Genomic DNA, 27,548 nt, shown 5'->3' with positions numbered 1-27,548 from the left:
GGAATCAGAGAAAATGGTTATGAATGTAGTACATGCCACACTTTTTACAATTTTGTGTATAAACAACCCCACTGAAATGTATAGTTTCCTTTCTGCTGTAAAGGTAAAGTACTACTACTACTACTAGGTCTATCACATAAAATCCCAAGGAAATATATACAGGTTGGTGATTGCATTCTGACAAAATGTGAGCAAAAACAGAGGCATGTGAGCACTTTGCCAAGCTACTGTAGTAGAGTGATAACACCCAATCAAAGCCCATATCATCCAACCAAAACATGCTAGGTTTATTAAATTTGAAGTCCTTACAAGGTTGACTGAGAGTTTGTTTACATTATTATGCCTGTAAGTATCTGCTGTGTGTTAGCACATATTTATTCATTTAATTAAAAGCAAAACAATTATATACAATAGCAAAAATATACAAGTCAATAAAATGAAAGGCAGCAGAAAGAAGAAAAAAATCTTATATCTGCCCCTTTCATCCCAAAAATATATTTAAACAATATCTATTTACAAAAAATAAAACTACCCAAAAACAACATCAAGCACTGTTGCAACTTTCAGCAAAGTATTTGCTTAATTTAGTTTTTTTTTTAGTCCCAAAAGAAAATACAACATAGTAAAGATTAGTATGTATATTTAAACAACTAAAAATGTAAACAATACAAATTTAGTTGCCTTACTAGTACAGCAATATACTTGGCAAGTGCTCTAAATAAACCTAAAAAGTGAATTATAAGAAAAAAAGGAAGCCTCCAAATGTTTACCAGAGTGTGAAAATGTCGATGTTCATTACAAAGTTTTACTGTTGTAAAAAGTAAGACAGACGCAGAGACATGTTTTTGACGCTAGGGGCGCTGTTGGAAACATGCCACAGGAAGTACTTTCGGCATTGTGACCCCTCTGCACGCTGGAAAATGGAAACCTGGTGAAAAAACGTGGATACAAACAATTATATATGAAATTGTCCGCACTCATTGTTTGATTTCTTTATCCACTTGAGTTTAATAACTCGACTCCTTGCTGTGACCTTAAGGTAAACATGTCTGTCTGTCTGAGATTTTGTTTGTTTACAAGTTGTTGAAGTCCGTAGCTGAAAATAACACTTGTTTTCTCTCTTGTTTATTAACTTCTTTATACACATCATTAGTTTCCCCTAAGGGGTATTTTAGTTTAGCAAATCAAGTCATTTAATGTTTAATCTCGTCAATAACCTGCCACATTGACATTATGGACTGAAGTTGATAATTGTGTTGTTAACTTTATATAAAGGGAATGAAGAAAAGAAAGGTAAAGTTCTTTTCACTTAAGGTTTATTTAAAAACTAACACATTAACTGTGAAAGGAAGCACAAATACAGAGTTCATTTTTGCTGGTCAAGTCAGAAAAGGCTTATATGATGTAAGTTTCCCAGATCCGGATAAGTATGTCAAAATATGTAAAAAATATTAGTTTTTCCTGTATATCTGTCGCATTCTGTTAAAGTTTTATCCGTCCATCCTTTTTATTTCCTTCATACTTTGTGTTCTTTTCTGCAGAATCCAGGATTAGTCTGACTGTTGTAAGAATATCTGCCTTTAACTGGTGTACTTATATTTGAAAACCGGGCAAAAAAGAAAAGACATGGAACTTAGAAAATATAGGGAATTGCAGAGTTTACTGATGAAAAAGTTTATGAACTCTGTTATATGAAAAGTCAATGATTGATGCGTGATTATCTGTTTGTTCACCACGACAGATGGGGAAGGCTCCTAAAAAGAAGAACCTTGCCGACAAGGTCCGTAAAGCCAAAGCAGCCAGTGAGATAAAAAACAACCCTTTTGAGGTGAAAATTAACAGAAAGAAGTTTGATGTTCTGGGGAGGAAAAGCAAACATGATGTGGGTCTGCCAGGAGTATCCCGCTCCAAAGCTATCAATAAGGTGAGAAACAGCTCAACTATCTGACTTGTTTAATTTTTACAGCCTGTTTAATATTTATATTTCATTTATGATTTGCTCTTTTATGTTGTGTAGTAATTTAAATAAAATTATTTCTTTATTTTGATAAGAGGAATTTTGTTAACATGCTTTTATATAAAAGATATAGTTGTTTATTTTGCTAGAAACATATTTGAAAAGAAAAAATTGATGCCACAAACCTTTTATTTACAACATTTACCATCATCTGTTTGTTGCTGCTTAGTCTTTCACTTGTCTTAACAAACTTGACAGATTATCCATTAATTCTGGAAAGTACAAGTTTTTTTAAAAAAAAAAAATCAGTTTTATACATGATGCAACATTTAGAGAAAACCAAAAAATATTTTTAGAATGCTAATGGTTTTATAATTTTCTGTTTTTTTAAAGAAATAAAAAATTTACAAAGAGGGATGTGGATTTACATACACACCATCAATTTAACACTGTGCCATGTTGAGAGAGGATTGTTGAAGCAAATTGAATAACAAACCAATTTTAAGTAGATAGTAGATTGAAATTTTCAACAATAAGGATATTATTTCGTTTTTTTTAACATTTTTTTAAAAATCTACAGCGAAAAGAAACGCTCCTGAAGGAATACAAACAGAAAAACAAGTCTAGCAAATTCATTGATCGACGCCTTGGAGAATATGATGCCAAGATGACTCCAGAAGACAAAATCCTTCAACGGTTTGCCATTGAAAGACAGGTTGGTGACTTCTTGGTGACAGGTTGGATTTGATTCCTTTTTATTGACTTAGCACAGAAAGTAAGAACATTTGTGTTTGGAAAATTATCTCTTTCCTGCATAAATGCTTATTGTATATTGGCACTAAATCTTTTCATTTTGTCTGGTCTTTGTTGTCTGGATGATTGAAGATTTAAGAAATAAGACATATTTAACAATGTTTTCATTGAATAAGTAGTAGTGCTTGATAGAACCGTATACAGCCACAACAACCTGACACTTTCTCCAATGCTACTGTCACCTACTCTTGACATATTTCTTTACTTTGGTGTTTGGGTTTTAGCGTTCCCATGGAAAGAGAGACGTCTACAACCTGAATGAGGAGGAAGAACTGACTCATTACGGCCAGTCATTGGCTGAAATTGAGAAATTTAATGACACTGTTGGTAGTGATGATGAATCAGAGGAGAAAGGCCTTTTATCAGGTGAGTCCGAACCACAAACACATTTAGAAAAATGTTATGTAGCTCATGGATTATTCAGGAAAGGAAAGTTTATTTGGATGCCACATGTTCAGCAACAAATCAATTCAAACTGCTTTGCATAATGGAAACATTATACTTTATAAGCATGCAGGTCTTTTTTTTCTCTTGTTTGTTTTCTATTTACTGATGTAAATTCGCCTCATTTGAAAATTCCCATCATCTAATTATTGCGTGTGAGTTATGTCGATTTGTTACTAAAGGTGTTTTATTTTGACAACCAGCTGAGCTGACCGCCTCCCATTTTGGAGGCGGAGGGGGTCTGCTGAGGAAGAAAACATCTGGGGGGGAGCAGGAGGATGAGCAGGGGGGTCAGAAGGCCAAATCCAGACAGGAACTGATTGAGGAGCTCATCCAGAAGTCCAAACAGGAGAAGGTGAGCCAACTCCACAGTCATGCTGATAGAACGGCACATGATTAATTGTTAGGCAAAATAACAATTATGTTTTTTCCAACTAATGATTGCAGTGATTTCTTTTCCCTGGTGTTTATGTTCTACACAGCATTCCTTCACAGAGGTTAAAAGTTATTTGACCATGCCTTCCTTTCTTTCATTTACTTACCTTGTATCCCTTTTAAATGTATGTTTTAAACATTGCTGAAATGTGAGATTGGAGAGGCCTGGAAAATGATGCAGACATCTGTTCACAGAGGGAGCGTCAGGTGCAGAAGGAGGAGGCCCAGGAGCTGACGGAGAAGCTGGATCAGGACTGGAAAAGCATTCAGGCTCTGATGGTGAAGAAAACTCCCAAAGCCGAACACGTCGACAAACCGGAGGAGAAAGCAAAGGTATGGTTAAAAAAAATAAACCCTGAAAGTTTTCTGTCTCACACCTAGTCCTCCTCTGATTTCTGCTTCTTGTTCGGGTTTACCAGCCGGAGGAGTACGACATGATGGTCCGAGAGCTCGGCTTCGAGATGAAGGCCCAACCCTCAGAGAAGATGAAGACCCCAGAGGAGCTGGCCAAGGAGGAGAAGGAGAAACTGCAGAAACTGGAGGTGAATGCAGCAATAGCTCTAGCTGTCATTACTGCTTTTATTTTTGCACCTTTTTATGCGACGGGTTCGATCTGCTTTATGTTTCTTCAGGCTGACCGTCTGAGGAGGATGATGGGAGATGAAGACGGGGCCAGTGTGCAGAGTCAAGTCCACATGTCTGCCGACGACCTGAACGACGGCTTTGTCTTGGACAAGAACGACAAGAAAACTCTCGCTTATCAGGTATCTCAGTTCAAAACAAAGGGGTGGGCTTTAAAAGATTTTTTTTTAATTATTTGTAAATAAATGTTATTTTCTGTCTGAAAAGGATGGAAAATGGAACATTGAGGAAGAGACTGAAGATGACAAGGAAGTGGAGGGAGAGACTGGAGAGGAAGAGGGTTCAGAGGCAGAGGGCGAAAATGAAGAGGATGATGATGATGTGGAAGAAGAGGAAGAAGAGGGCAGCGGAGAGGATGAAGACGGTCACTCTGACCTTGAGTCTGAACAGGAAAGTGAGAACGAGGAGAACGATGAGGAAGAGGAAGCGAGCATTTCCAGGCAGCAGCAGACTCTGAGCAGAGAGGAGCTGAAGGCCCAGCAGGAGGCAGCCAAAGCAGAGCTCCCGTACACATTCACCGGTGACTGCTCTCACTCTACTAGAGATTATTTTCAATTACAAATGTACATGGGCAAGTCGAGGCCTTCATCAAGATTTCTTCTTCTCCAAAAGAGTTTAAAAATTTCTTACTTCTTTTAGCTCCTGAAAGCTACGAAGACTTGAAAGATTTGCTTCACGGTCACACACCCGACAACCAGCGCCTCATCATGGCCAGGACTCAGAAGTGCAACCATCCTAGTTTGGCTGCAGGCAATAAGCTCAAGCTGCAGGTATGCAATCGAAACGTACAATTTCTCTTAGTGAAGTTTGCGTGAACTTAAGTTGTTTGTTTCGTTTTTCTCAGAAACTTGTGGGCTTTCTAATGGAGTACATGGGAGAGTTGGCTACAAGGAGTCCACCAGAGCTCTGCATCATAGATAAACTCATTCCGTGAGTTCAGAAAGTGACTTTCTTTCCTTACTTTACATCTTAGGCTTAAAATGTAGAAAAAATTGATTTGTTCACATTTTCTTCTTTATTTTCTGAAGGGAGCTGTACGCTTTGTGTCAGATGTTTCCTGAAGCAGCCGGCAAGTCCATGCAGAGCATCCTCGGAGATGCTGCTCACAGCATGGAGGAGGCAGTTGAGGTCAAAGGTCATGCTGCTTTTCCCACATTAGACATGGTATGAATTATTAACTAGAAAACTGACTTCCTCCCTTATGCTTTTTCTTCAGTTTCTGACAGGTTTTTACAAGATTTTGGTCTTTGGGTCATAACTTTTCTCCATACTTATCAGGTCAAACCACATAGTGCAATACGATATCACTGGTCAATCGATCCGCCAAATTCTTAAATTTTTTTTGTGTTGTATTTATATTTACTTATATTCTATATTCTTATTCCTTGTTTCTTGAATAATTTAAGGTTTTTCTTGCATAATTTAAGGTTTTGGTTAGTCACATTTGGTGTGTACCTTAGTATTTAATTTGTATTTTGTATTCTTTTGCACTTTTGCTTACTGTGTGTTATCTTTGTTTTTTGCCTGGGAGCTGCTGGTAACTTCAATTTCCTGAGGGAGTCTTCCCAAAGGATCAATAAAGTACAAGTCTAAGTCTAACATCCACAAAAGCTGCTTTACTTGGCAACATGTTTTAGATCGTAATCGTCTTGAAAAACCCAATGCTAACTTCTTTTCAATGGACTGTATTGCAGTGTTTATGGTGCCATAAGTTTCCATGCTATGGGGAAACAAAGGCCCATAGCATCACAGATCCTCCACTATACTGGAGTTAAAACATGAGCTGCTTTTCTACATATTTATACTTTGTATTTCATAGAAACCAGGTGAATTGTTTGTTGATGAAAAGCTCCTTTTCAGCAGACAGAAGCAAACAACTTTTGAAATCTTATTAGAGACTATCAAACTCCATGTGTTTATGTCTGTGATGGTTGGAAAAAAGATGCCTTTTTCGTAAGATCACTTCCATACAGGTGGTTTAAATGTAAACTGTGACTAATGAGATTTTGCTGGCTGTTAAACATGTTTGTAGTATTTTAAAGGTTTAAATATAATGGTTTTAGTTTTCTAAAAGCCACATTTAATGGGTGAAAATAAAAACTTGAGTATCAGAATGAATGTTTCAGAAACTAAAAAGATGAAACAGAATTTATTTCTTTGGTTCAGAGTCTCCTGGTGGTGTGTATGTTCTTACGGCTTCAAGAAAAGTTATTTTTTTAACAAAACTTTGAATCCAAACCTTCTTTAAAAGTTATGCAAAACCAGAGTTACAAAGCAGTAATAATAAACTGATCTCCAGTGCTTCTACCAGACTATGTCAAAGCTCGTTTGTGTTTTGTATTTTTAGCTTGTTTACCTCAAAGTGACAGCATTGCTGTTCCCAACCTCAGACTTCAGGCATCCTGTCACAACTCCTGCCCTGCTTTTTATCAGCCAGACCCTTACTAAGGTAAGACAATTGCATCTTGATTATTGGCTGGATTTTTTTCATTTTTTGTTTGTTTGTTATCATATGTAAAATTGTAAGTAAAACTTCAGCTTCATATTTTTTAGACCAGAAGAAATTCTCCATGTATAGAGCTGAAACATATTTTACATTTTCTAAACTAATAGTTCTACTGGATCTATTCAAACTCCCACCAAAATGCTTATTGTCTGCAACAAATATCTGTGTGTATTTTGTGCTTTTAAGTGTCCGGTGAGATCATTACAAGACCTAACATCAGGTTTAGTGCTGTGCTGTCTGGCTGTGGAGTACGTCTCATTTTCTAAGCGCTTCCTGCCGGAGCTCATCAACTTCCTGAGTGGAACTTTACATCTGGCTGTGCAGGACAAGGCCTCTACAGGTATGTTCACATTATTAAAGCTTCTATTGGTTCACCTTGCAAGTTTTGTTTTGAGGTGAAGCAGATCTGACCTATTTTGCCTATTTGTTTCAGGTTGCATGGTGGTGCCCCCCTTCAGGCTGTCAGGGAAGTACAGTGATCTGCTTGTGTTATCTAACTCAGAGTCCTGCAGCAGCTGGAGCAAGAAAAACCTCCCGCTGTCCGCTACCCAGCAGCTGGAACTCAAAAGTGATCTGAACAAAGATCACTACAGGTAAGACTTAAAGCACCTTGTGTGTCAAGTTGTTTTAAGGTTGACAGCTTATATCTAATAATTTGACATCTCCTTTAATAAATCAGTCAAATGAAATTCTAAAGAAAGATGGTAGCTGACGTTAACGAAAGGTCGCATTTCCTTGGTATTTATGCTTAGCTACTGCCACCTATTTGACTTTTTTCCCCGATGCAATCCCTTTGAACATTTTATGACTTCTGTTAGCAATAAGACAACCAGAAAAATGTTGGTAAGAATTTAAATATTCAGATAAGGATAAGTATGTAAAAAAAAAAAGAGTTGATGTTCAGATATAGGTTGTATCGAGGACAGAGTTGCCTTTAAGAAAACATTCATTCAGAACAAACAAATTCAACAAATACGCATTTATAGATAAAATGCATACAATAAAATTAGGTTTAGCACATTTGGTGAATGTAAAGATTGGGAATAAGCCAATCAAAAAGGTGAGTTTCTAATGAAGGGAAAGAAACTATGGTTCAAATAGAAAGAGGGATTGAATTACAGAGCCAGGGAGCAAAGTGTTTGAAAGATTTTACATGGTGTGATCAAGAGGAAAAATAAAAGGAAAGTTCAGAATGGAGTGCTATGTTTGAGGACTTCAGATAAATGTGAAGGAGCAAGCTTATAAAAGATTTCAGCTAAAAATGATCATTCAAATGATTGCTGTTTTTCTCCCCATCTTTGGAAAAAAATGTACAGGGGCTGTAACAGCTATGTCAAGACACTAGGTGGCAGTAACAACCACAATAATGACATCATATTTAAAAGTCGATCCAGAGCATGGCTAAAGCAGTGCTAGCTAGATTGCAGCTAGCACTGCTATTTTGACACTGCTTTCCCTTTTTTCTAATTCATTAGACTATTTAGTTTACATTTTAGTTTAATAGCAACAAAGTCAGTCAGGACATGCATGATGTGTCCTGATAGATGGTGGGCATTTTGAGAAATCTGTTTTTATCACCAAATATTCTGTTTGTATTTTGATCAAAGAAGGTTCAGGCAGGTTTTGGTGCCTCTGCAGGCTACAGACCTAATGTTAATCTTAGTGAATGGAGCTGCAAGAACCAAAATGAGAAATCTAAGAGCTTTTAGAGTTGTTGCTCTGTTTGGAGGGAGATATTGATGAAGACAGATGATGGGGCTTAAATATAGACAAGCAGAATGAGTCAGAATATTGCAAAAGAAAATGTGTTAATACTTACATGTACATTACTGTTATGATGTGATGAATGAGCCAATGATCTATTAACTGCAATCAAGATTTGGGGTAATTTTAAAAAAAATAGTCTGTTTTCTCTGAACAATCAAATAAAGCAGAGAGAGGCAAGGTCAAATCAGAACCACGGGGACGAGATTACATATGGGGAAAAAAGGAAGCCGAGGACAGGCCTGTGTGGAACACCACTGGTAACAGGTCAGGGTTACTGTTAGAGATTTTTTGGTATTATCATTTTATTCTTACTTTAGTTCACATTAAGTCTATAGATCTTTGTGATTTTCTTTTTAAAGTGTTCTCTTCTTTAAATGACCTGGAGGTCACTACTGTCTGTTCAACTTTACGAGAAATAGATAACACTAAGTTTCTCAGACCTTAAACCCTTTTGCAAGAACACCTCCTAATTTAGTAACTACCTGTGAACAGTCGTATTTTGTTTTCTTGACAGTATTGACCGAGATTTGAACCGGGCTCAGACCTTTGATCAGATATCACATCTGGACCTGGGTTGTTAGATGTTTGGGTTAGAAGCTTTACGACCTCTGTTGTTTTTCCTGACTGCCCCCTTGCCTGTCCTTCTTGACAATAAAAACAGAAGCTGTTGTGAGGGCAGACCAGAACGCTCTGTAGAACTGATCGGAGGAGAGGTTTTGATAGAGCGTTCTCCTTTTGCAAAAGCTCTACATAAAATTCATATACGTTGTCTGTGGTTCTTTCTTTTATTTAGGTTCGAAAGGAAAATACCTATCAGTTACCATTGGTCATTTTGTAATCTGTGCAAGTTATTGATTAAAGTATGCAAATAATGAAAAAGTCTAAACAGAGCAGTCAGACATATCTGTGTCAGAGTTTCACACCATCAGGAGAACAAAAATGAAATGATGTAATGGAAGATAAAAACTGAGACTGAAACAAGACTGTAATTATAGTCCAAAATACATATTTGTTCCTTTTCTGTCAGGACAAACATTCACCCACCTTCCTTCAACCAGCTGTTGATTGAGTCTGCGCGTTTCTCTGTATTGATCCAGTTAGCGACTTTCATTGACACAGTGTGGATGTGAAAGCCTAAGATACACCACCATGCTGTGTTTACCAGCACACACTTTGTGGCTCAGAGCGTCCCCTCGTGCAAGTCTGAGTCACAGGCGTGCTTTCACACAGCAGCTGGTGTGTGGGCACAAAGCAAAGCTTGCAAACAGGCTTCAGTGGAGTACGTTCAAGCACCCTTTGAGAGAGTGGGCATTTTTATTTGTACCCAACAATAAATATTAGTCAGAAACATTAAATTATAAAAATGCTCAAAATGATTCAGGCATTGAAATAATAGAAAAAAAACATATTTCTGTAACTGTTTATTTGTTTACATCGAATGAGGATGAAAACTGTGAGCTAGATAAAAAGAAATCTTTTAATCATTTAAAATAAGACCGTTCTGTCTTTAAGCATTTCTGTGCATGTCAAAATATGTAAATTTAATCAAAAAACATGTTTCCAGTATTTTCTTGTAAAAATGATTCACACGTTCTGTCGAAGACAGAGAAAGCATCGATCTCCTTCACACCGTGTGAATACATTTCTGCACGTCCTCACACCTCAGCGCCCAGTTATTTTCTAATTTCTGCATTCCTTTTGGCTATTCAGACACATGCTCACCAGCTGCTGCGTTTGCAAAGGACAGCGACTGTAGTCGTTTTTGCAGGAGTGATTAAATAACGAGTCAGTGAGTGTACTCTGCATGAAGGTTAAATTGTCTCTAAACGAATAATGATGAAGATGCACGCACGCACACCCCGACGCACTTACGCACATACAGTATTGAAATTATACAGAAATATTTATACAGTTAATGCATGAATATGCTTGTCCTGTTCATTATGGAAAACTACATACATGCATACCTTTAATATATTCTGACCAGAACCAGATCCCATAGGGACTGCAAAAGACTCCACTCTTGGAACACAATAAGACTTATTTTTTTTATTTGTGGCACTATGCCATTTTAAATCATGATGTTTTTTTACTATACCACTAAGTAGTGACACTTGATTAACCAAAGTCTCCTAATCATTGATGATGTCATGTTCGACAGATTCTACACATTTTCAAATGAATGAGTAATATGAGTTCAGGAACACATTTTATTAAACGTACATGTACTGTGCTCTTCTGCCACACAATTACAGCTATTTTGAAATAATTTTCTTCTGAACCTCTAAAAACCTGTCAAATGTTGTGAAAAGCAATTTACATTTTAACAACCTGCCCAAACTGGTTGTTTTCCAGTCTAAAGTGTTGAAACTACGGTAATTGAAATAGTGCCCAATTGAACAGAAACCTGGCAACACAGCTGTTCTGGTTTTTTTTTGTGTGTGTTTTTGCAGTTCTATGGCAATGTTATAGCATCACCTATTGGCCCGGCATACCTAGTGCACAATTTTCTGTTGTCCTGCAGCTTGCTGTTGTGGACACAAACACTGTTTTACTTGTTTACAAGAATATACTGCGCTCATCTCCATGTGTACAGAACCTAATAGGCTGCCGTCAATGTCTTTGTTTAAACCTTGGTAGTTGCAATTCCCAAAATTATCTAAGTTTTAAGTTTTTTTTTTTAAATGTTAAATTGATCCAAAAGATTGAGTAACTTCTAAATTTGCCATACATAGTTATTTTGTACTGGGTTTGACTTGTCAGAAGGATGTAAGAGTGGTGGATAAAACATTTTCATGTCAGATGAAAACACACATGCACTTCCTATTAATAGACATATAAAAACAGGAAGTGTATGCAATTATTATTTTTTTGCCCTTGGCAAAAAGGAAGAAACACTTGGTAATCGTCCTGTGGAGATGTTGAATATGTAAAGAGAGGATGTAGGTGGATAGGTCATACTTGTCTGATACCTAACTGCATAGCTTTTTTTTTTTGTTAGGTTGAATTGCTTGTCTACTTGCCTGGACCTGGTGAAGAGATGTTGCCTGCTCTACAAAGATCTCACCTCCTTCACGCACATCTTCCAGCCAATCAGAACACTTCTTTCCAAGCATCTTTGCTCACAAATGTTACCCAGTCCTTTACAGGTTAGAAGCACGTTGGTTCAATGAAGCAAAGTTTCCCTTCAGTTTTTTCTCTCTGTGTCCTTATCTTTTGTGTACATGTATTTTCAGTTAATTATAGTGTTTGTTGTTTTGCTGCAGGAGCATCACAGCGAGATCTTGGACGCTATCAGCAGCGCCTCTGTGACTCACACTCGGCTAGTTTTCGAGAAGAAGAAGCCGATTCCCCTGAAATTGTTTACACCAAAGATTGTGGAAGTGTAAGCGTCAAGAGAGACTTCTTCCTTCCAGATCCTGTTGTTTAACAATAAAAAAAATGGTAAATACATATTCATCTGCTTTTCTTTTGATTTAATGTATATTTTTTAACAGCTTGGACTATGGAAAGAAGCGTGGCAGCACCAGAGAGGAGAGAGAGAAGGAGCGACTAAAGCACAAGTATAAAAAGGAGTTCAAGGGAGCTCTGAGGGAGATCAGGAAGGACTCTCGCTTCCTGGCCAGAGAAAAGCTCAACGAGGTCATGAACAGGTACGGATGAAACTCGTCGTTCGTGTGCATGAATGTGAGCCAAAGCACTGCAACACCTTTAACACGTTCAAATATGTTGTGTTTCAGGGATGCAGAAAGAAAGAGGAAGGTCAAGGAGCTCCTTGGCAGTTTAGCCACTCAGGAGGGAGAATGGAAAGCTCTGAAAAGGAAGAAGAGAACGTGAAATCCAGAATTATAGTATTAATCTTGTGCTTTTCATATTTGTGGAATAAACATTTTGTTGAATTTTAAGGAATTTTTAAATTTTCCTTCTTCATGAAAACATTTTGTGCTGATTGAAAGTCATGATTTCGCATTAGAGTTACCAGACTTTTTCATGCGGGTCATTTGGTAAGAAGTATTGTTGGTGCTTTTCTGTCAACAAACATAATACATTAGAATAAGCTCAAATTCATAAAATAATTGACACCGCTGTTTTACTGCATTTCTATTCAAATGTTCTGGATGAACAGGGGCAGTATAAATTGATAAAACTCCATAATTTGTCATGAATGTGTGTCGACCATCATGTTTCAGAAAGGTAATGATTGTGAATCTATGATATTCAATTTCCCACTGCAGAGAAATTCAAGTAATCTTGTAAATAATAATCTAAATAATGTAATCAAATAATCTAATTAGGTTTACTCAAAACTAAATCCGTCTCACAGAAGCCCAAAATTTTTAAATATGAGTTGTGTACGACCCTGCAAGTAATTTTGCACTTTTGGGTCACATACCTAATTTATACTAGGTATATGACCTAATGTACCTAATATATTAGGTATATCTGGTGTCTTTCTACAGCTGAAGAATTTTATTAAATATCAATGAAAGTTCAAAATTTCCTCCAACTTTGAAGTAATTGTTATTCAGTGTAAAGGCTGTAAAATGATCACAAGATAATTTTACCAGAACTGTTTTCTCCCTACAGCAGTTTTAGATCTGGGAGTGCAGGAAAGTCTGCATCAGTTAAATTCCTTTAAAAAATTCGCCACAGTTGCATCTTTTCATTGGCTTTCTAGTTTCCAGCAGAAGCTTAATTTGGGTTGATTTCTTCTAGGTGGTCCATCTCCGGAGATGCCAAGCAATTGACAGATTGAGAAGAGCAAATGCATAGTGATTTGATAGTTCTGCGTGTTCTTTGACTGCTGGTTCAATATGTTGTTAGCAAAGCCGTGACTCAACTGGTGAACAACAACAATCACAGAGAGTCATCCTTTGGATGGCATGAACGTACCAGCACACAGCAGATGACATGTATGTAAATAACATGGAACAAGGTTTAGCATGTTATGGTGGCTATTTTCTCTGTGAAAATGTACAAGTGGGACAGTCATGCTCAAGGCCAGACTGATTGACTGGTTTGGCACAAAACAGAGGTCTGTTGGTATCATTAATTAAACAGCTTTTTAGTTTTGCATTACACTTTAACGCATGTTGCTGCTGTCAAGGGGATAGTCTGACTCACTGGTTTTGTGCTGCTTTCTCACAAGATGATGAGTGTGAAGCTGCACTAACATCTATTTGACCTTGTTAAAATTTTATTTGTTTAATTTTCTGGTTACAATAGCTTATTTAGTAAAGCACAACCCGTGTGTTCTCAGTGCAGCCGTCACAGGTTCAAGTCACATGTTTACCCTTGCCACATGTTTACACCCCTTTCTCACAACTTTATTTTCTGTCTGATAACTGTCAAATAAAAAGCCAGTTGATCCAGTTGGATGATTTAAGTTCAGACTGATACAAGCTGAAAAGCTTCCTTGTCCAGGTGGTACATCCTTGTTTCTAGTTTGCATTGAGTGGTTCATCAATGTGAATATAAAATTAGTTTTATATACAACTGTTTATTTTATTTCTGTCTCTTTAGAGACATGCTTCTCTTGGCATGATGCTGTATGTGTTCTCCATTTTTTAACCTTAACTGAAGAAAACCCAAAAGCTACTTTACTGTGATGAATACCAATCTGGATCCTGCATCTGCCTCTTTTGCTTTTACTCTGTCCCCCAAACACAGACCAGCATGCAGGTGTTTACCTGTCAGCTGGAGAGACAGCAGTGTCCTCCTCAACGACACTGCAGCATGTGGAGAAGTGGAGGTCAGAGGTCACCACCTTTAGCTGCACAGGAAATTCTGCTCAGAGAAACACCCTTTCTTGTCTCCTTGATGTCATGTGCATTGTTTTTATTTAAGTCATATTTGCTGTGAGTCCTAATTTGTTTTTTTATTGCAAAAATATCAGGATTTGACCAGAGTCTAGATCAAAGATAGATTTAGTGTATGAATAATTAAATATTTTTTCTCTGACATACAAAATAATAGAAAGGATTTATGTTCCTAGATGTCTATAACAGATGTAAACAAAGATTGCTAATAAGCCAGTTTGACAAAAAACACAAAGCAACAACTATTTTCATAGTTTTTACTTCACAAGTTTTTGACAGTAATTTTCATCTTCTGCAGAGATTGTAGTGGAATTATTCTATTCTAAATTATTGTTAAATTGAATGATATTTCTGATAAACATCCTCCACTTAGTTTCTGATCGCCCAATCTGGGGCATCTCCAGCTTATTCAAACATATTGTACAGTTTGATTAGTTTTGAAACAGTTCTGATTGCAATTTGACAAAATAAGTTATGAATGTTAAAAACAAATCATACACAAAGTGACACAAAGTCATTGGGATTACACATAGCCATCTGTTGTTGTTATAGTGTCTTAAACCATTACCCTTAATATGTGTAAACTCTCTCAAAATGAGTTCATTTTTTGTTGAAGTAGAATAGACTCAAAATTAGAAATGGTGAGCTTGGAGGGTTTGTTCCTCTTAACCTCCTTATCCTCACTGTGCTTGTTTACGAGATAATTTTACTTCCCTGTTCAGTCTTATTTGTTTCCGTTCAAGTTTATTTACCCTTTAAAATATTACTCTGGAGATTTAGGTGAATTTAAACACATATAATGTGAATATATTACACATATATTAATCTACATTAAATAAAATTTTTACCTCAAACTTAATGTAAAAAAAACAAAAAAAACTAATGAGTTTTATGTAAGAACCTGTTGTTGTTTGACAACAAATTGAAATCAAATTGTGACTAAGTCTGTTTTCATTTAGGAAATCAGGAGTTGAAACAGAAATGTGATTCACAAACACACATTTGTTTTGTAAATACTTAATTCGCCACACTGACTTGCTCACACGGGACTTCCAAGAGCATAATCCCACACTTTACATATTTTATTCAACGTTTGAATCCAAATAAATTCATGATACAGCAGTGAAGCTGAATATTACTTTTACATGCTATAAAATACAACATGAATGCACAAACAGCCCAGTACTTTATAGTACTCATTGCAAAAAAACAATGACAAAATACACAACAAAATAGAGAATATCATTATGCATCCATCTCAAACAGATCTGTGTGAATTGTTCCTTTATATAGAGACACTTAGGTGTTTGTAGATTGTGGTATACTTCCATGTTTGTGTTACGGACGCAGCCAACCAGCTGACAGTGGACAGACACACACGCGCGCACACCCACACTCTGGGATCAGGTGGCCTTCTCAGTGGGAGGGAGTCACTGTAAACGACAGCTGGTCACAGAACACACACACCTGAGCCGCCGCCCGGGACGCAGGACGCGCCAGCACACTCGCACAACATCACTCTGTCTCCCTACAAGACATTCACTGCAAAGACATACAGAACGGCACGCACAGAAACGCACAGACGCCAAGCACAGACTCCAAGACGGACCAGAGACGAGGCACGACGGGACTTGGCAGAGCGACATGGAATGTTTGGGTCATTTTGCTTCGACTGTGGAGCCGTCGAGCCGCTCAGTCGTCGGAGTCCTCCTGGGGCGAGAGAAAAGAACAGGTTTTGCTGTGGCTCTGCTGCGGCACAGGCAAATGTGATATGATCCCCCTACTCCATTATGATGTTGCATCTCAGACACTGGAGCTGGTCTATAAACACCCCACCCAGTCATATGATTTATTAATGACCTCTGACTGCTGTCACACAGGGCTGAAAGTCAGTCTGTGGCCTTGATAGGAAAACGTCTCAGACATATTTGTTTTCTTTATCTGTCTGATCTTAAACACCTTTCTGAGACAGTCCTGATTAGCAGTATGAAATATAATTAGCTTCCACCAGTAGCTGTAAGGTAAAACCTTTGATTAATTAAAATAATTGTCATCACCTTTATATTCTTGCAAGCTCTCAACCAAAAGTGAGATGAACCCTCATACAGGTATTCACCAGTTTCTTTGTATTGTGCAAAGCAGTTTAAAAATGTTACCTCTGTAGGTTCAGTGGAGTCAGTATCGATCGGTGATTCCACTGCATCTGGTACTGCTGAGACATCCTCACCCTGCAGAAAAAAATAGAAATATATTTCACTTCCAAATTTTATACCTCGTCTCTGCATCTTTCAGACATCTCGTGAAGATAACGTTGTACGGGACATTAATAGTGTTACTGTACGCGGGTAGCCCACATGTTTAGCCTCAAGCCCTTCTTTAGCTTAACTAACTCATGTATCGTGTTGTGTAGTTGGAGAGTAGTCTATTATTTTTAAGTCAATTCGAGACACTTGACTATACAGTTCCTTGCAAGTGTATTTAATTGTGGTAAACCAGTCTGAAGTCACACATAACTGTGAATTACAAGGAAAACAATGCAATTTTTTGTATAGCAAACAATCTGACTGGAAATGTTAATTTGCAGTCAGATCTTCTGAATCAGTACCAGAACAACCTTTCTTCATGGAATTTGCACATCACAGACATTTTGCACATTCTTCTTTGCAAAACAGTTCAAGCTCAGTTAAATTGAATAAGGAGCATCTGTGAACATTAATTTTGAACTGTAGACATACATTTGATTAGATGTATGTCTTTGACTGGGATGTTCTAGCAAAAATAATTTGCTTTGATCTAAATCAGGGGTGTCAAACTCCAGTCCTCAAGGGCCGGTGTCCTGCAACTTTTAGATGAGCCTCTGCTGCACCACACCTGAACAGAATAATTAGGTCATTAGCAAGGCTCTGGAGAACTGATCTACACAAGGAGGAATTAATTAAGCCATTTCATTCCAGTGTTTTGTACCTGTGGCACATCTAAAAACTGCAGGACACCGGCTCTTGAGGACTGGAGTTTGACAACCCTGATCTAAACCATATGATTGTTGCTCTCTATCTTTCAGGTCATTTTGCTGTTAGGAGGAGAAACTTTTTCTCAGTCCGAAGTCTTTTTCAGCCTTTATTCCCAGCTCTTCCTATCAACTCAGACCAGCTTCCTATTCCTAGAGCAGGAAACGTATCCCCACAGCATCATGCTGCTACTGCTATGTTTAAAGGTGAGGACTGCGTGCGTAGGTTGTAGAGTCAGTTTACAATCAGGTGCGGTTAGGTGGGTGGCAGCTATGTCTCGGCATTAGTTTTGTTGAATCTACTGTAGTTGTGCCATACACCTTCATTTTTATTTTCAAATGATAAATTGAGATCTGTGAGATGTTCAAACTATGGGGAATTGTTTCATAAAGACTAAACCCGCTTTACACTCCTTGACCAATCTGCTGTGTTCCTTGGTTTTCATGATGCTGTTTGTTCACAGCATGTTCTCTACCAAACGTCTGAGGTTTTCAAGTAGAAGAGCTGTATTCATGCTAATATTAACTTGTACACAAACTGAATCTTTTCCACTGAATGTCATTCTACATTCTGCTATCACGTCGCTCTCAAAATACCGGTTTACTTTGGAAATGCTCCAAAAGTCGACATCTAAATCTAGAGAAGAAAAACTCTGTTTAATCTTAAGTACAAGAAATAAATTCCACTGAGCTCTTTGTTTGTTTCAGGATAAATGTACATCACAGCAGTCATTATGGCTGGAGGCTGCTAAAAAATAACGAGGTTTAAAACGCTGAAGAAAAATGGAGGTCTCTCCCGTCTTGATTACACCGTGTGACTGAGCTGACCTTGATTAGGGGTGATCACTGTGTGTTGATGAGTGCTTGTGGACGTGTGAGGCTACCAGATGGGGAATATAACCTTTAGGACGTCTTTGCACTTTCTACTCCTCCTGTTGCATTTCAAACAAGCCATCAAGCCTGTGTTTTTCAGGAATAGCACCCTCCTATTGACTAAAGTAAACATTCAGGCAAATGTAGCCTTAATTATCTCTGCAACGCTAATTTACCAAAGCAAACAACTGAGAATGATATATGTTAAGACATCTAAATCAAAGTGAAACCATTTTCTGATTTCTACTTTTTCTGTTGTTTCACACCCACTTTTGTCCTATATAAATGCATTTCTGGGTCCTTCTACCTTTCCAGTCACGCTGTATCAGGGTGAGTCACCAACAGATGATGAATTGGTGAAACAATCGGATGAGAAGATTAATCTGGACAAAGCATCACGGTGTCGACTGTTTGCTCTTCTGAGGGCGAGTCTTTATCTGTCTGAGTGTCTCAGGAGAGTGGTGGAGGGACTTTTTCCACCTGGCATTAATTTTTAAATAGAATCAATATTAATGATGTTTAATGACTCCGCGTCGCTCAGGGAGCTCTTGTTAAATGAGGACAATCTGCTGCCATCTGCATGCCAGTCTTTTGTTTAAAAGAATGTAGATTTTAACTTTTCCAATCTGCAGGTTTCTTCTTGTCAGATCGTTCAGTCAGTTGCGTTTACATCCCTCTGTTGGTCTGTCCTCTCTTCTTAAGATTCCACTTAATTATGTTACACTTTCTTTTCATTTTGTTTAAACTAATACAACTAATTTCTTGTAAAATGGATGCAAAAGGAGATATTGAATTAGTTAAAGATGAGTTGAAAAAAACACTATTGTTTTTCCAAATCTTCATGGGGCACAGGTTTGCTTACTGCAACCTGTGAAGGCACAATTAAGGAAATGTAAGTGCATGGCGTTCAGAAGTGACACGATTTGCTTTCATGAATTCCCCCGTGCCTCGGTGCTCATTAAGGAACGGAAGATATAGCATCACAACAAACACTGAAAAATGTGTTTGTGTTCCCTGGGAAGCTTAGTGTTCCCTGCTACTCAAAAGCAGGTGGCTAATTACAGCTGAATTCAGTTTGTATATTCATTTTAACATCTCATTAATAGGAGTGGGATATAGAAATGCAATAGCTATAAATTAAATATTACAAACTCCTCTCTTTGCTGTCAGTATCTGCATTTTGGAATGTAGCACCTGATTTTGTTGTTTGTGTTTCATTCAAACTAAATAAAACACAATGTTTTGCAAGGTCTGACGAAGCTTCAAGCTCATTTATCCGCAACTACAAAAGGGTAAAGACATCGTCACTTTGTGCAAAAAGACACAAACAATAGTTGCACAGATCAGCAGTACTGTAAATAAACTAGATGGCTTTAAGGATGCTGTCATCGATGACATCATATTATTAAAATATGAAATCTTAAATAATCTTTGTAACAGCAAAACAAATACCCGAAAACAACACTCTTTGGTGGGATACAAAGAAAGAAAAGAGTCATGATTTTATATTGGAAATATTTTGCTGCACCCTTCAGTTAGCCTTACTGAAAATGAAACATTAATGGATAAGCTACAGAAGCATTGCTTCTCTGAGCCTGAGCTAATTAAGACTGGACTGGACTGAAGTTGAAAGCTATTCTGTGGTTGCATGAATTCACAAGAAAGACCACAGGAGTCGGTCTGTGCAAGGCCAGTTTCCACATTTGATATGTGAGAAGATGGTAACATGAGTAACAAACAGCTGAAACACACAAAATTTCTACATAAAAATTAACATTTTGTTAAGGAATTATATATAAAATTGCTACATAAATATAAATTGAGCTCAAGAGATCAGATACAAAAAATTTATAAAATAAAAATATATAAATTTTTAAAAAATGTAACAACAATCTCAAAACGAAAACATACCATTTTTTAAAATCTGGTTTATATTTCTTCCTGATAATTGGTAGAAAAACAACAAAACATATTTATTGCAATGAGTTTATTATTATAATCATTATTCATTTATTAACTTGGGTCTTTAGAAACTCATGGGGAAAAGATCTGGAGTTTTTCTCTACATCCAGCGGCGCGCTGCAGTGGATGTAGCTAGAATTTACCTAACTGGTTAGCTAAATTCTTAGTACATATAATTAAATAGCTATGAAGTCTTAACATTTTGATAATATATCTATTCTTTTTGTAATTTGTCAGAAAAGTTTAATTCTATAAAATACATAATGTTGTGTATTTAGTGGTCTTACGAAGAATTTCAAACAAACAATACAAATAAAAGGGCCTTTTGAAGACATGACAGGAGCATCATTTTTCATGTTTGACTTCTGTCTGAACAGCAAATTGTTTGCTCCGATAAACAGCTCTAGCCTCCTCCTCCCGCTTTGACAGACGAAGGCCAGACTGACTGATGGAGAATGCCAGGTTGCTACCAGCATGTAACAGCTTTCATTTCAGGTGAGAAAGACATGCAGCCGATATGAAAAATGATGAGAAATGACTCAAGGTCGGTACGCCATTTTTAACACAGTGAAGACTTAGTTTGGAGCTTCCACATGAAATGGAGGAATACACTGTGCTGCTGCCTCTGGGTGTGTGTAAATAAACAGCTTTATCTGCACACAGAGCTCAGTAATGGAAGCTTCTCATATTTTGGTATCTACAGATGACAAAACATCTTCACTTTTTTCAAAAAACAATTGGTCTCTCTCAGGGGCCTCTTTTAATTGCAACTACCAATATAGAATGCTTCTTGTGCAATCAGCTTTTTATGATAGTTCCTTGCTACTAAATATTCCACAGTGCCAAAACAGAAACTTGGCAAACTGGTAGGCCATGTAAAGTCATACAGCAGAGGTGAAGGTTCAATAACTTCATACCTCCAAACAACAATTAGCTCAAAATTAGTGCATAGAGAGCTTCATCAAATGGATTTCCATGGGCCAGCAGCTACATCCAAGGCTTTCATCACCAAGCCCAATGCAAAGTGTTGGATGCAGTCGTGTCAAGCATGTTGCCACTGAACTCCAGAGCCATGGAGATCAAATCATCCTTCTCTGTCTTGAAATCCCATATAAGCGTCTCCGTCTGGTAGTTGCCAGGAGAACTGCCCTTTCCTTACTGCATTGTGTCAAGTGTACTATTTGACACAGAGGGGCCTGTTTTTCAGGAGTTTGGAAGGGGCCCTTGGTTCTACTGAAAGGAACTCTTAATGCTTTTGCATACTAAGTAAGGCCCAGTGCTCTGTGAGAACATTTTAGAGAAGGCCCTTTTCGGGTTCAATGTGAGTGTGCTCACAGCAATGTGCAACATGGACATCAAGTATGACTCCTTAAAATATAACACTTCCTACACATACCCCAACAAAAACTAATCACAGCTTCCAACAACTTATCTGCTTTCAGCCTACCATGTATAAAGTTCCAGGTGGATAAAGTAATGAAGCGTCTGATGCAAAATGCTTGTCCACTTGCTGAGCACCTGTGTCCATCATAGATATTTGTACATGCAGAAATTTGGAATCCAAATAGACATGCAAAGCCTTTACTTGACTACCAGCTCTGGGAAGTTAATGCAGATATACAGTATATATCAGATATATATATATATTATTTTTGAAAGACAGACATGACAATTGGACAGAGATAAGCTAAGATCTTAGCTCTTATTTATCACCATCACATTACTAAATGATCTACTTATGGACCAGATTTAATAAGTAAGCACTTTAGTTTTGTCTATTGAATTATGAGCTGTATTTCAAAGTAAAAGATCCTTACTGTCCTGTTACTTTATTTTTTAAACCTTGACAATTAAAAAACAAAATTCTGCATTAAGTGTAGGTTTAAGTAATAAAAACACACCTTGACTAATTGCCACAACAAAATATGCAACAGATGATGAGAACAGAAGAGCTTAAGATGTTCATATCTTGGAAGAGATTTGCTTCTGCAAACCTCTGACATTTTCACAGATCAGCCAGTCAGCCAGCTAAATTAACATGTAACCAAAAACAGCCATCACTTCAATCTCGCTTACTACGTAATTGATATGTTGCTTTCCATAAATGTAATTTGTCCCAATGATGTTTACTTTTTAAGGTATTTTTCATCTAAAATACTTTAAGACAGTAAGAATAAATTTGCTGAATGAAAATTTTGGTTATAAAAAAGCCTTTTAATTTAATTTCCCCAGTGTTCATCTGTCCTACGTTTGTGTACAAAGACATACTTTTAGTAAATAAACCTACAGACCTGGTACTGTACCATAATGTAATGTTCAGGTAAGCAAGCTGCGTAAGAATTTTTTGACACATCGGAAACAGCTGACATATTGTTCCTATTGCACATATGCATACCAATGGCATTTAACCTCATGCTAAGCTATACCAGCACTCTGTCTGTATTCATGAAGATTCACTCACCTCTGAATGCCAAATGCTTGAAGTGATTCCAACTGTAGACAGTCCAACTTTTCTGATTATTTTAGCTAATAATTATTTCAATACTTGGGAGAACTTATAGACTATGTGTTGAACATTGAACTATCAGCTCAAGATGGTCAGACAATCATATATATAATGGAAAAGTAAAAAAATTTTTTTAAAAAGATAAGTAGCGCTGTAGATTTTACAACCCAATCACAATAAACGTCCCTTCACACAACATACATCCTTTAGAAATGTGACGAGCTGATGGGTCCCAAAATTCCCATTAATTTCTTTTCAATTTGACTCAAGTAAAATGTGCCAATGCACAATGCAAGATTAAGAAACAGTGTAACAGCAGATGTAATTTCCCTCTGGGATCATAAATCTGGGAGGCATGTGGCACAAAATCTGTTATTATGTGACAAGAGTTAGAAAATGCAGGTAACGATCAAATTAGAGATGCAGCCCAAACCTCTGATAACTAAAAAAAAATCAGTCATGTACATTATCTGACTTTTAAGCAAGAACAAAGTCATGTCCATCTGTAAAAACTGTAATTTTGACAAGACTTTATTTTTTTATTATTTCTGTCTTCTTTTTTCCAGAAAAGGTTAAGAGATTAAAACCTCTTTATGAAAAGATAAATACATAGATGAATAGGTGTTACCATACATTGTGATTTTTTTTTTTGTATAGTTTTAACCAACAGAGTTTCATAATAAAAGCTGAAGGCAAAAATCTCATAAAATGGAACCAAACTCAGGGTCTGCTGTTTTGTAAAATATATAAAAAAAATGTTTCACCAAAAATTGTCACTTACTATTCGACACAAGATTAAAAGCCTCTTTCTTACTTGTTTGGCTGGATCCTTCTTGACCAATCCAGTGGCAGCGGCGATGTTGCCCGCTCCTTCCACAGTTTTCTGGGCCACAGCCGTAACCCCGGTAACCACAGCTCCGCCCACATGAGACACTCCAGACACAGTTTTTTCAGCGACTGCAGGGACAAAAGGAAGGAGAAAGGAAAAGAAGAACAGAGGGAAGGATGTATTATTCCAGTCTTAACACAGAATAGGATTAGGAACAGAAGTTTTTTAAGTAATCTGAGAAGCAGTTATACTAATAGAAAGAACTGTAATTATCACCGTTAGCTTGTCTTCTAAAAATTATGTTTCAAGCCAAGTAATTTATTAATGATTTTTGCTGTGTTGCAAACAGATAAAAAAAAAAAGTGTGTGTGTAATTCAATCAGCTAACTTAATTTGAGGAAGAGCCTCGGGTGAGTTCTGTTCAAAGAGACAGGGAAGGCAAACAAATTTATCCCCATGGTGGACTAATCATCTTTGATGGACGGTTGCAATCGAAGTGGAGGCAACAGGTGAACTCATAAGGCTTTCACTGATCAACCCGTACAGCATCATTAATCAAGACCAGAAGGCTCACAGGGCGTAAACACGGCCTGCACGAACCTCTCCAAAGCAGATTATCAGATCATCTAATGCAGATCGCTGACAAGACATTATGTCATAGTGGATTTACTTCACCTGCTTAGTGTAAGAACCAAAGAGACAAACCATCTGCCAGGGTTTCTACAGAACAATCAGTTAAGGTAGGCCTGGCTCTGCTTGTTCTTCACTTATTCTGAATGAGAAATAGCAAAGCAAGGCCTGCAGGGAGTCATTCAGGTGTAGGGTGAATAAAGCAGTGGAAATGTGACACTTATTCACCCACAGAGATGCTATATATCTGTCCTGTTAACCGCCTGAGGATTCGGTGAGGTAATCTCATTTTGCTTTTCAATCATGTAAAAGATTTGCTGAGTTAAAACTAGTCCTTTGTTTATGAAATTAGGTCTGGATTGATATGAAATTCTCAAACTGTGGTAATCTTGTGTAAAAAAACAAAAATCAGTACGGTGTCGTGGCATCACAGGAAATACTCGAAAACATAAAACAAAAAAGTGCTATATGGTGCTATAACTGGCATAATTTCAAACAGATAAAGCACAATTACTCCTTTTGCTATTAAAATTATATTACATATTAATTACTGTAGTCAGGACTTGAGTCAGCAGGATGTGGGGCCCAACTTTAAAACATAAGGTCCAAACACTCATCTTTAATAACTTTTAAAAATAAACAAAAAATAAACATTAGTTTTATCCTGTTGTTGAATTTATTTTAATAATTATGTAAAAAAAAACAACAACCTGTCAAAACTATCGTTTGCCTTTCATAGTTAAAAACTTATACAATGAGGTTTGCATGTCAGCTTAAAAGTACCTTCTCAAAATAAAAACCTTTAAACATCAAGCCCAAATTTCTGTATCGAATATGTTTTTTTTAATTTGTCTGATGTTTTATTCTGAACCCAGATGTCGTGTTTTCATTATGTATAAGCGAGAAACCATCATAACTAACGGAAATAACGGCTTCAAAACATCAGTCTTGTTGGTTCTTTGGATACCAGGTTTCACCAACTCTTTTCCAATAATTACATATTGTTAACTATGTAAAAAATCCAACAGCTTAAAACGTCTCACACAGATATGGAATTACATTTTTTCTCTGAATGGTTGTCAAATACAGTGTGCATTAAAATTCAACAACACAACACAAACAAACAAAAAGAAACAACTCCTAATAACCTCTAAATAACATCTAATAACATCTAAAACGTCCTTTGACTATAATACTATTTTTGGCATTAATTTGTTGAATTAGTTTGAATATTTTTATACAACCATTTTTTTTTCCTTTCCTGTGGGGGCAGGAAATACTTAAAAGCATTCTTTTTTAGTAAGCTGACTGGCAGTGTGCAGCAACAGGTGAGGAAAGGCCAAAACTGAATCACTTTATGTTTCAAAAAAGACAGAGAAAAATCTGGACACCTTGTCACCTTTCATGATGTCAATAAAGAACATTTTACTTATAATGAATGACTGGCAATAAGTTACAGCAATTTTTACGCCATAAACTTTTAAAATCTTTTTATACCTTCATACTTGTCAGGTCAGCAAGTGCTTACCATAGCAGAATGCTTGTGGCCTTGCAGTTTTAGGTGCCCAAAAAACACAAGTGTTTAAATTTGTTAGATTTCCCCACAGATAACCAATAGGCAACTGTTTTAAAACCATAGTGCTATAACCCTGCATCCTACCTAACACTTGACCCTTGTCAGACAAAATAGGAACAAGTTTAAACTCATGCTTTGCACATGCTTGTACGCTTTTGCTGTGTTTTGGTGGTAAGGTTACATTGCCACAAGCAGGCCTGGTATAGTTACTGTTAATGTTATGGATCATTTTTTGAGTTGATGATCAGATTTCTAGAAATAATGTTGTTTTTGTGAAAAACTTTTCAGAAAGAAAAGCACAAAGATCGTGTTATTCAATTTTAAGGCTGACAAGGCCTGAATATGTATAACTATTAATCTATTATATTTATGTGGGGGGAAAAAAAGGATAGAATCCAAGGATAGAATCATCCTTGGTCATAAACATAAATAGTAAAATTTAAACAAGAACATAGGGAAGAAGTCATTGGTATTAATAGAAAGTTGTTACCTGTGGAGACTCCATCCTTTGTTTTAGTACCTGAAAGAAATATGAGTGCCAAATATTTACAAGTATAACAATAAAAAGGATAATACAATGTGGATTTATTTTTCTTTTTTAAAACTGTGGTGACTACAGTCACTTCCTGAGCATAAATGAGATGAATTCCCGGAACCCACCAACATACATAACCCCATCCTTCGTCATCTCAGCCGCTCCAGTCACTCCCTGCTTGGTTTTCTCCGCCGCTGCCACGACCCCATCCTTGGCTTTGGAGAAACCCTTCATCAGCGCGTCCATGGCGGCTCGGTTCGGCTCCCAGATTACACGCACCCAGCTGCAAAGCAGGTCCAGTCAGACGGATGAATTGAATTAGTCGCTGTTAAAACACAGAAATGATGCCACCGCCCCGCGTTTTTGCTTTTCTGTTCTTTTCTTCTTCTTTTTTTTCCCCTTCTTTTTCTTCCTCTGACTGGTTTATTGTAGGCTGGAATATCTGTGCTGCCCAATGCGAGCAGCTTTGGAGCAAATCCCACCTGTAGGAATTGCAGCCTGTGAATGGCAGCAATGAAGGGCTTTACTATTAATACAACGGATAGTAAAGGAGAAAATGGGACTGATACGCGCACATACGATCATATTACTGCCACGACAAAGGTTCTTTTTTGTACGATAAAAAAATAAAATAAAATAAAAATAAGAGAAGTGCTTTACGCACCTGTTTGCTTCAACTTCCTTTCAGCACACAATGTGATGGGTCTTCCCGGATGGCAGCGGAGTATCCCCCCCGAAGAGCAACACCGACTTTACAGGCTCCAAACTTCAGCTGCTCTGAACTGGCGACGGTGTGTAGTGTCCTCCACTCGGACGGACAGAGAGGACTCTCCACGGGTCCGTTTGACAGACGCCTCCCACGCCGCAGAGACGGAGAAGGAGCGATTGATCACTCTGCCTCACGCACACACAACACGCTCCCTCACATGGATTACGTAGCCGTTTCTATACGTGGGTTGTCCACAGCGAGTAGGAGCAGCAGCAGCCTCTTTAATGTCATCTGTGGCCCAACTACCAATTAGGCTGGTGGCAGTGTAATTACTCAAAACAACCGGGCTCAGCTATTCTCTCTTCCCACATGTGACTAAGGATGTTAACAGCAGCTGCATGTAGCAGGTTGTTGGCGATTTCCATCAGTTTGTCAACAAATTTGCTTACAATGTAACCAGAAACTTCTGCAGGACATTAGAAAGGCAAATAACATCAATTTTACGAGTTTTGTGTGAATCATTTAACAACAAATGCAA

General features: G+C 37.4%; 2 protein-coding genes across 2 annotated transcripts; one reads left to right on the top strand and one right to left on the bottom strand.

The window, feature by feature from the left end:
• Positions 1–884: 884 nt before the first annotated feature.
• nop14 (NOP14 nucleolar protein homolog (yeast)) lies at positions 885–12,469 on the top strand. Its single transcript, XM_032569898.1, has 19 exons — positions 885–1,039; positions 1,742–1,924; positions 2,538–2,672; positions 2,995–3,136; positions 3,418–3,569; positions 3,845–3,982; positions 4,069–4,191; positions 4,282–4,413; positions 4,499–4,811; positions 4,931–5,061; positions 5,136–5,221; positions 5,320–5,455; positions 6,639–6,740; positions 6,984–7,137; positions 7,231–7,390; positions 11,566–11,713; positions 11,831–11,949; positions 12,062–12,217; positions 12,305–12,469. The coding sequence occupies exons 2-19, from the start codon at positions 1,742–1,744 to the stop codon at positions 12,399–12,401; spliced, it is 2,607 nt and encodes an 868-aa protein (XP_032425789.1). The 5' UTR covers positions 885–1,039; the 3' UTR covers positions 12,402–12,469.
• Positions 12,470–14,626: 2,157 nt separating this feature from the next.
• Positions 14,627–27,233, bottom strand: LOC116724302 (alpha-synuclein-like). Its single transcript, XM_032569899.1, has 6 exons — positions 26,966–27,233; positions 26,427–26,584; positions 26,257–26,286; positions 23,546–23,688; positions 16,540–16,611; positions 14,627–16,093 (listed from the first exon to the last, which is right to left on the bottom strand). The coding sequence occupies exons 2-6, from the start codon at positions 26,545–26,547 to the stop codon at positions 16,076–16,078; spliced, it is 384 nt and encodes a 127-aa protein (XP_032425790.1). The 5' UTR covers positions 26,548–26,584; positions 26,966–27,233; the 3' UTR covers positions 14,627–16,075.
• Between the last annotated feature and the right edge of the window lie 315 nt (positions 27,234–27,548).

This window comes from Xiphophorus hellerii, chromosome 8 (genome assembly GCF_003331165.1).
Source record: "Xiphophorus hellerii strain 12219 chromosome 8, Xiphophorus_hellerii-4.1, whole genome shotgun sequence".
Taxonomy (NCBI): Eukaryota; Metazoa; Chordata; class Actinopteri; order Cyprinodontiformes; family Poeciliidae; genus Xiphophorus; species Xiphophorus hellerii.
The sequence above is the reverse complement of the archived record's forward strand: the minus strand, read 5'-3'. Positions and strand labels throughout refer to the sequence as shown.

What these genes read in the sequence shown, in the direction of transcription:
- nop14 (XM_032569898.1), top strand. Translation starts at nt 1,742, where the DNA reads ATGGGGAAGGCTCCTAAAAAGAAGAACCTTGCCGACAAGGTCCGTAAA. An exon ending in GGTTTGCCATTGAAAGACAG is followed by an intron (nt 2,673 to 2,994) that starts GTTGGTGACTTC and finishes TTTGGGTTTTAG; the next exon opens with CGTTCCCATGGAAAGAGAGA. An exon ending in GCAGGACAAGGCCTCTACAG is followed by an intron (nt 7,138 to 7,230) that starts GTATGTTCACAT and finishes TATTTGTTTCAG; the next exon opens with GTTGCATGGTGGTGCCCCCC.
- LOC116724302 (XM_032569899.1), bottom strand. Translation starts at nt 26,547, where the DNA reads ATGGACGCGCTGATGAAGGGTTTCTCCAAAGCCAAGGATGGGGTCGTG. An exon ending in GGATGGGGTTATGTATGTTG is followed by an intron (nt 26,287 to 26,426) that starts GTGGGTTCCGGG and finishes TATTTCTTTCAG; the next exon opens with GTACTAAAACAAAGGATGGA. An exon ending in AGAAGGATCCAGCCAAACAA is followed by an intron (nt 16,612 to 23,545) that starts GTAAGAAAGAGG and finishes TTTTTTCTGCAG; the next exon opens with GGTGAGGATGTCTCAGCAGT.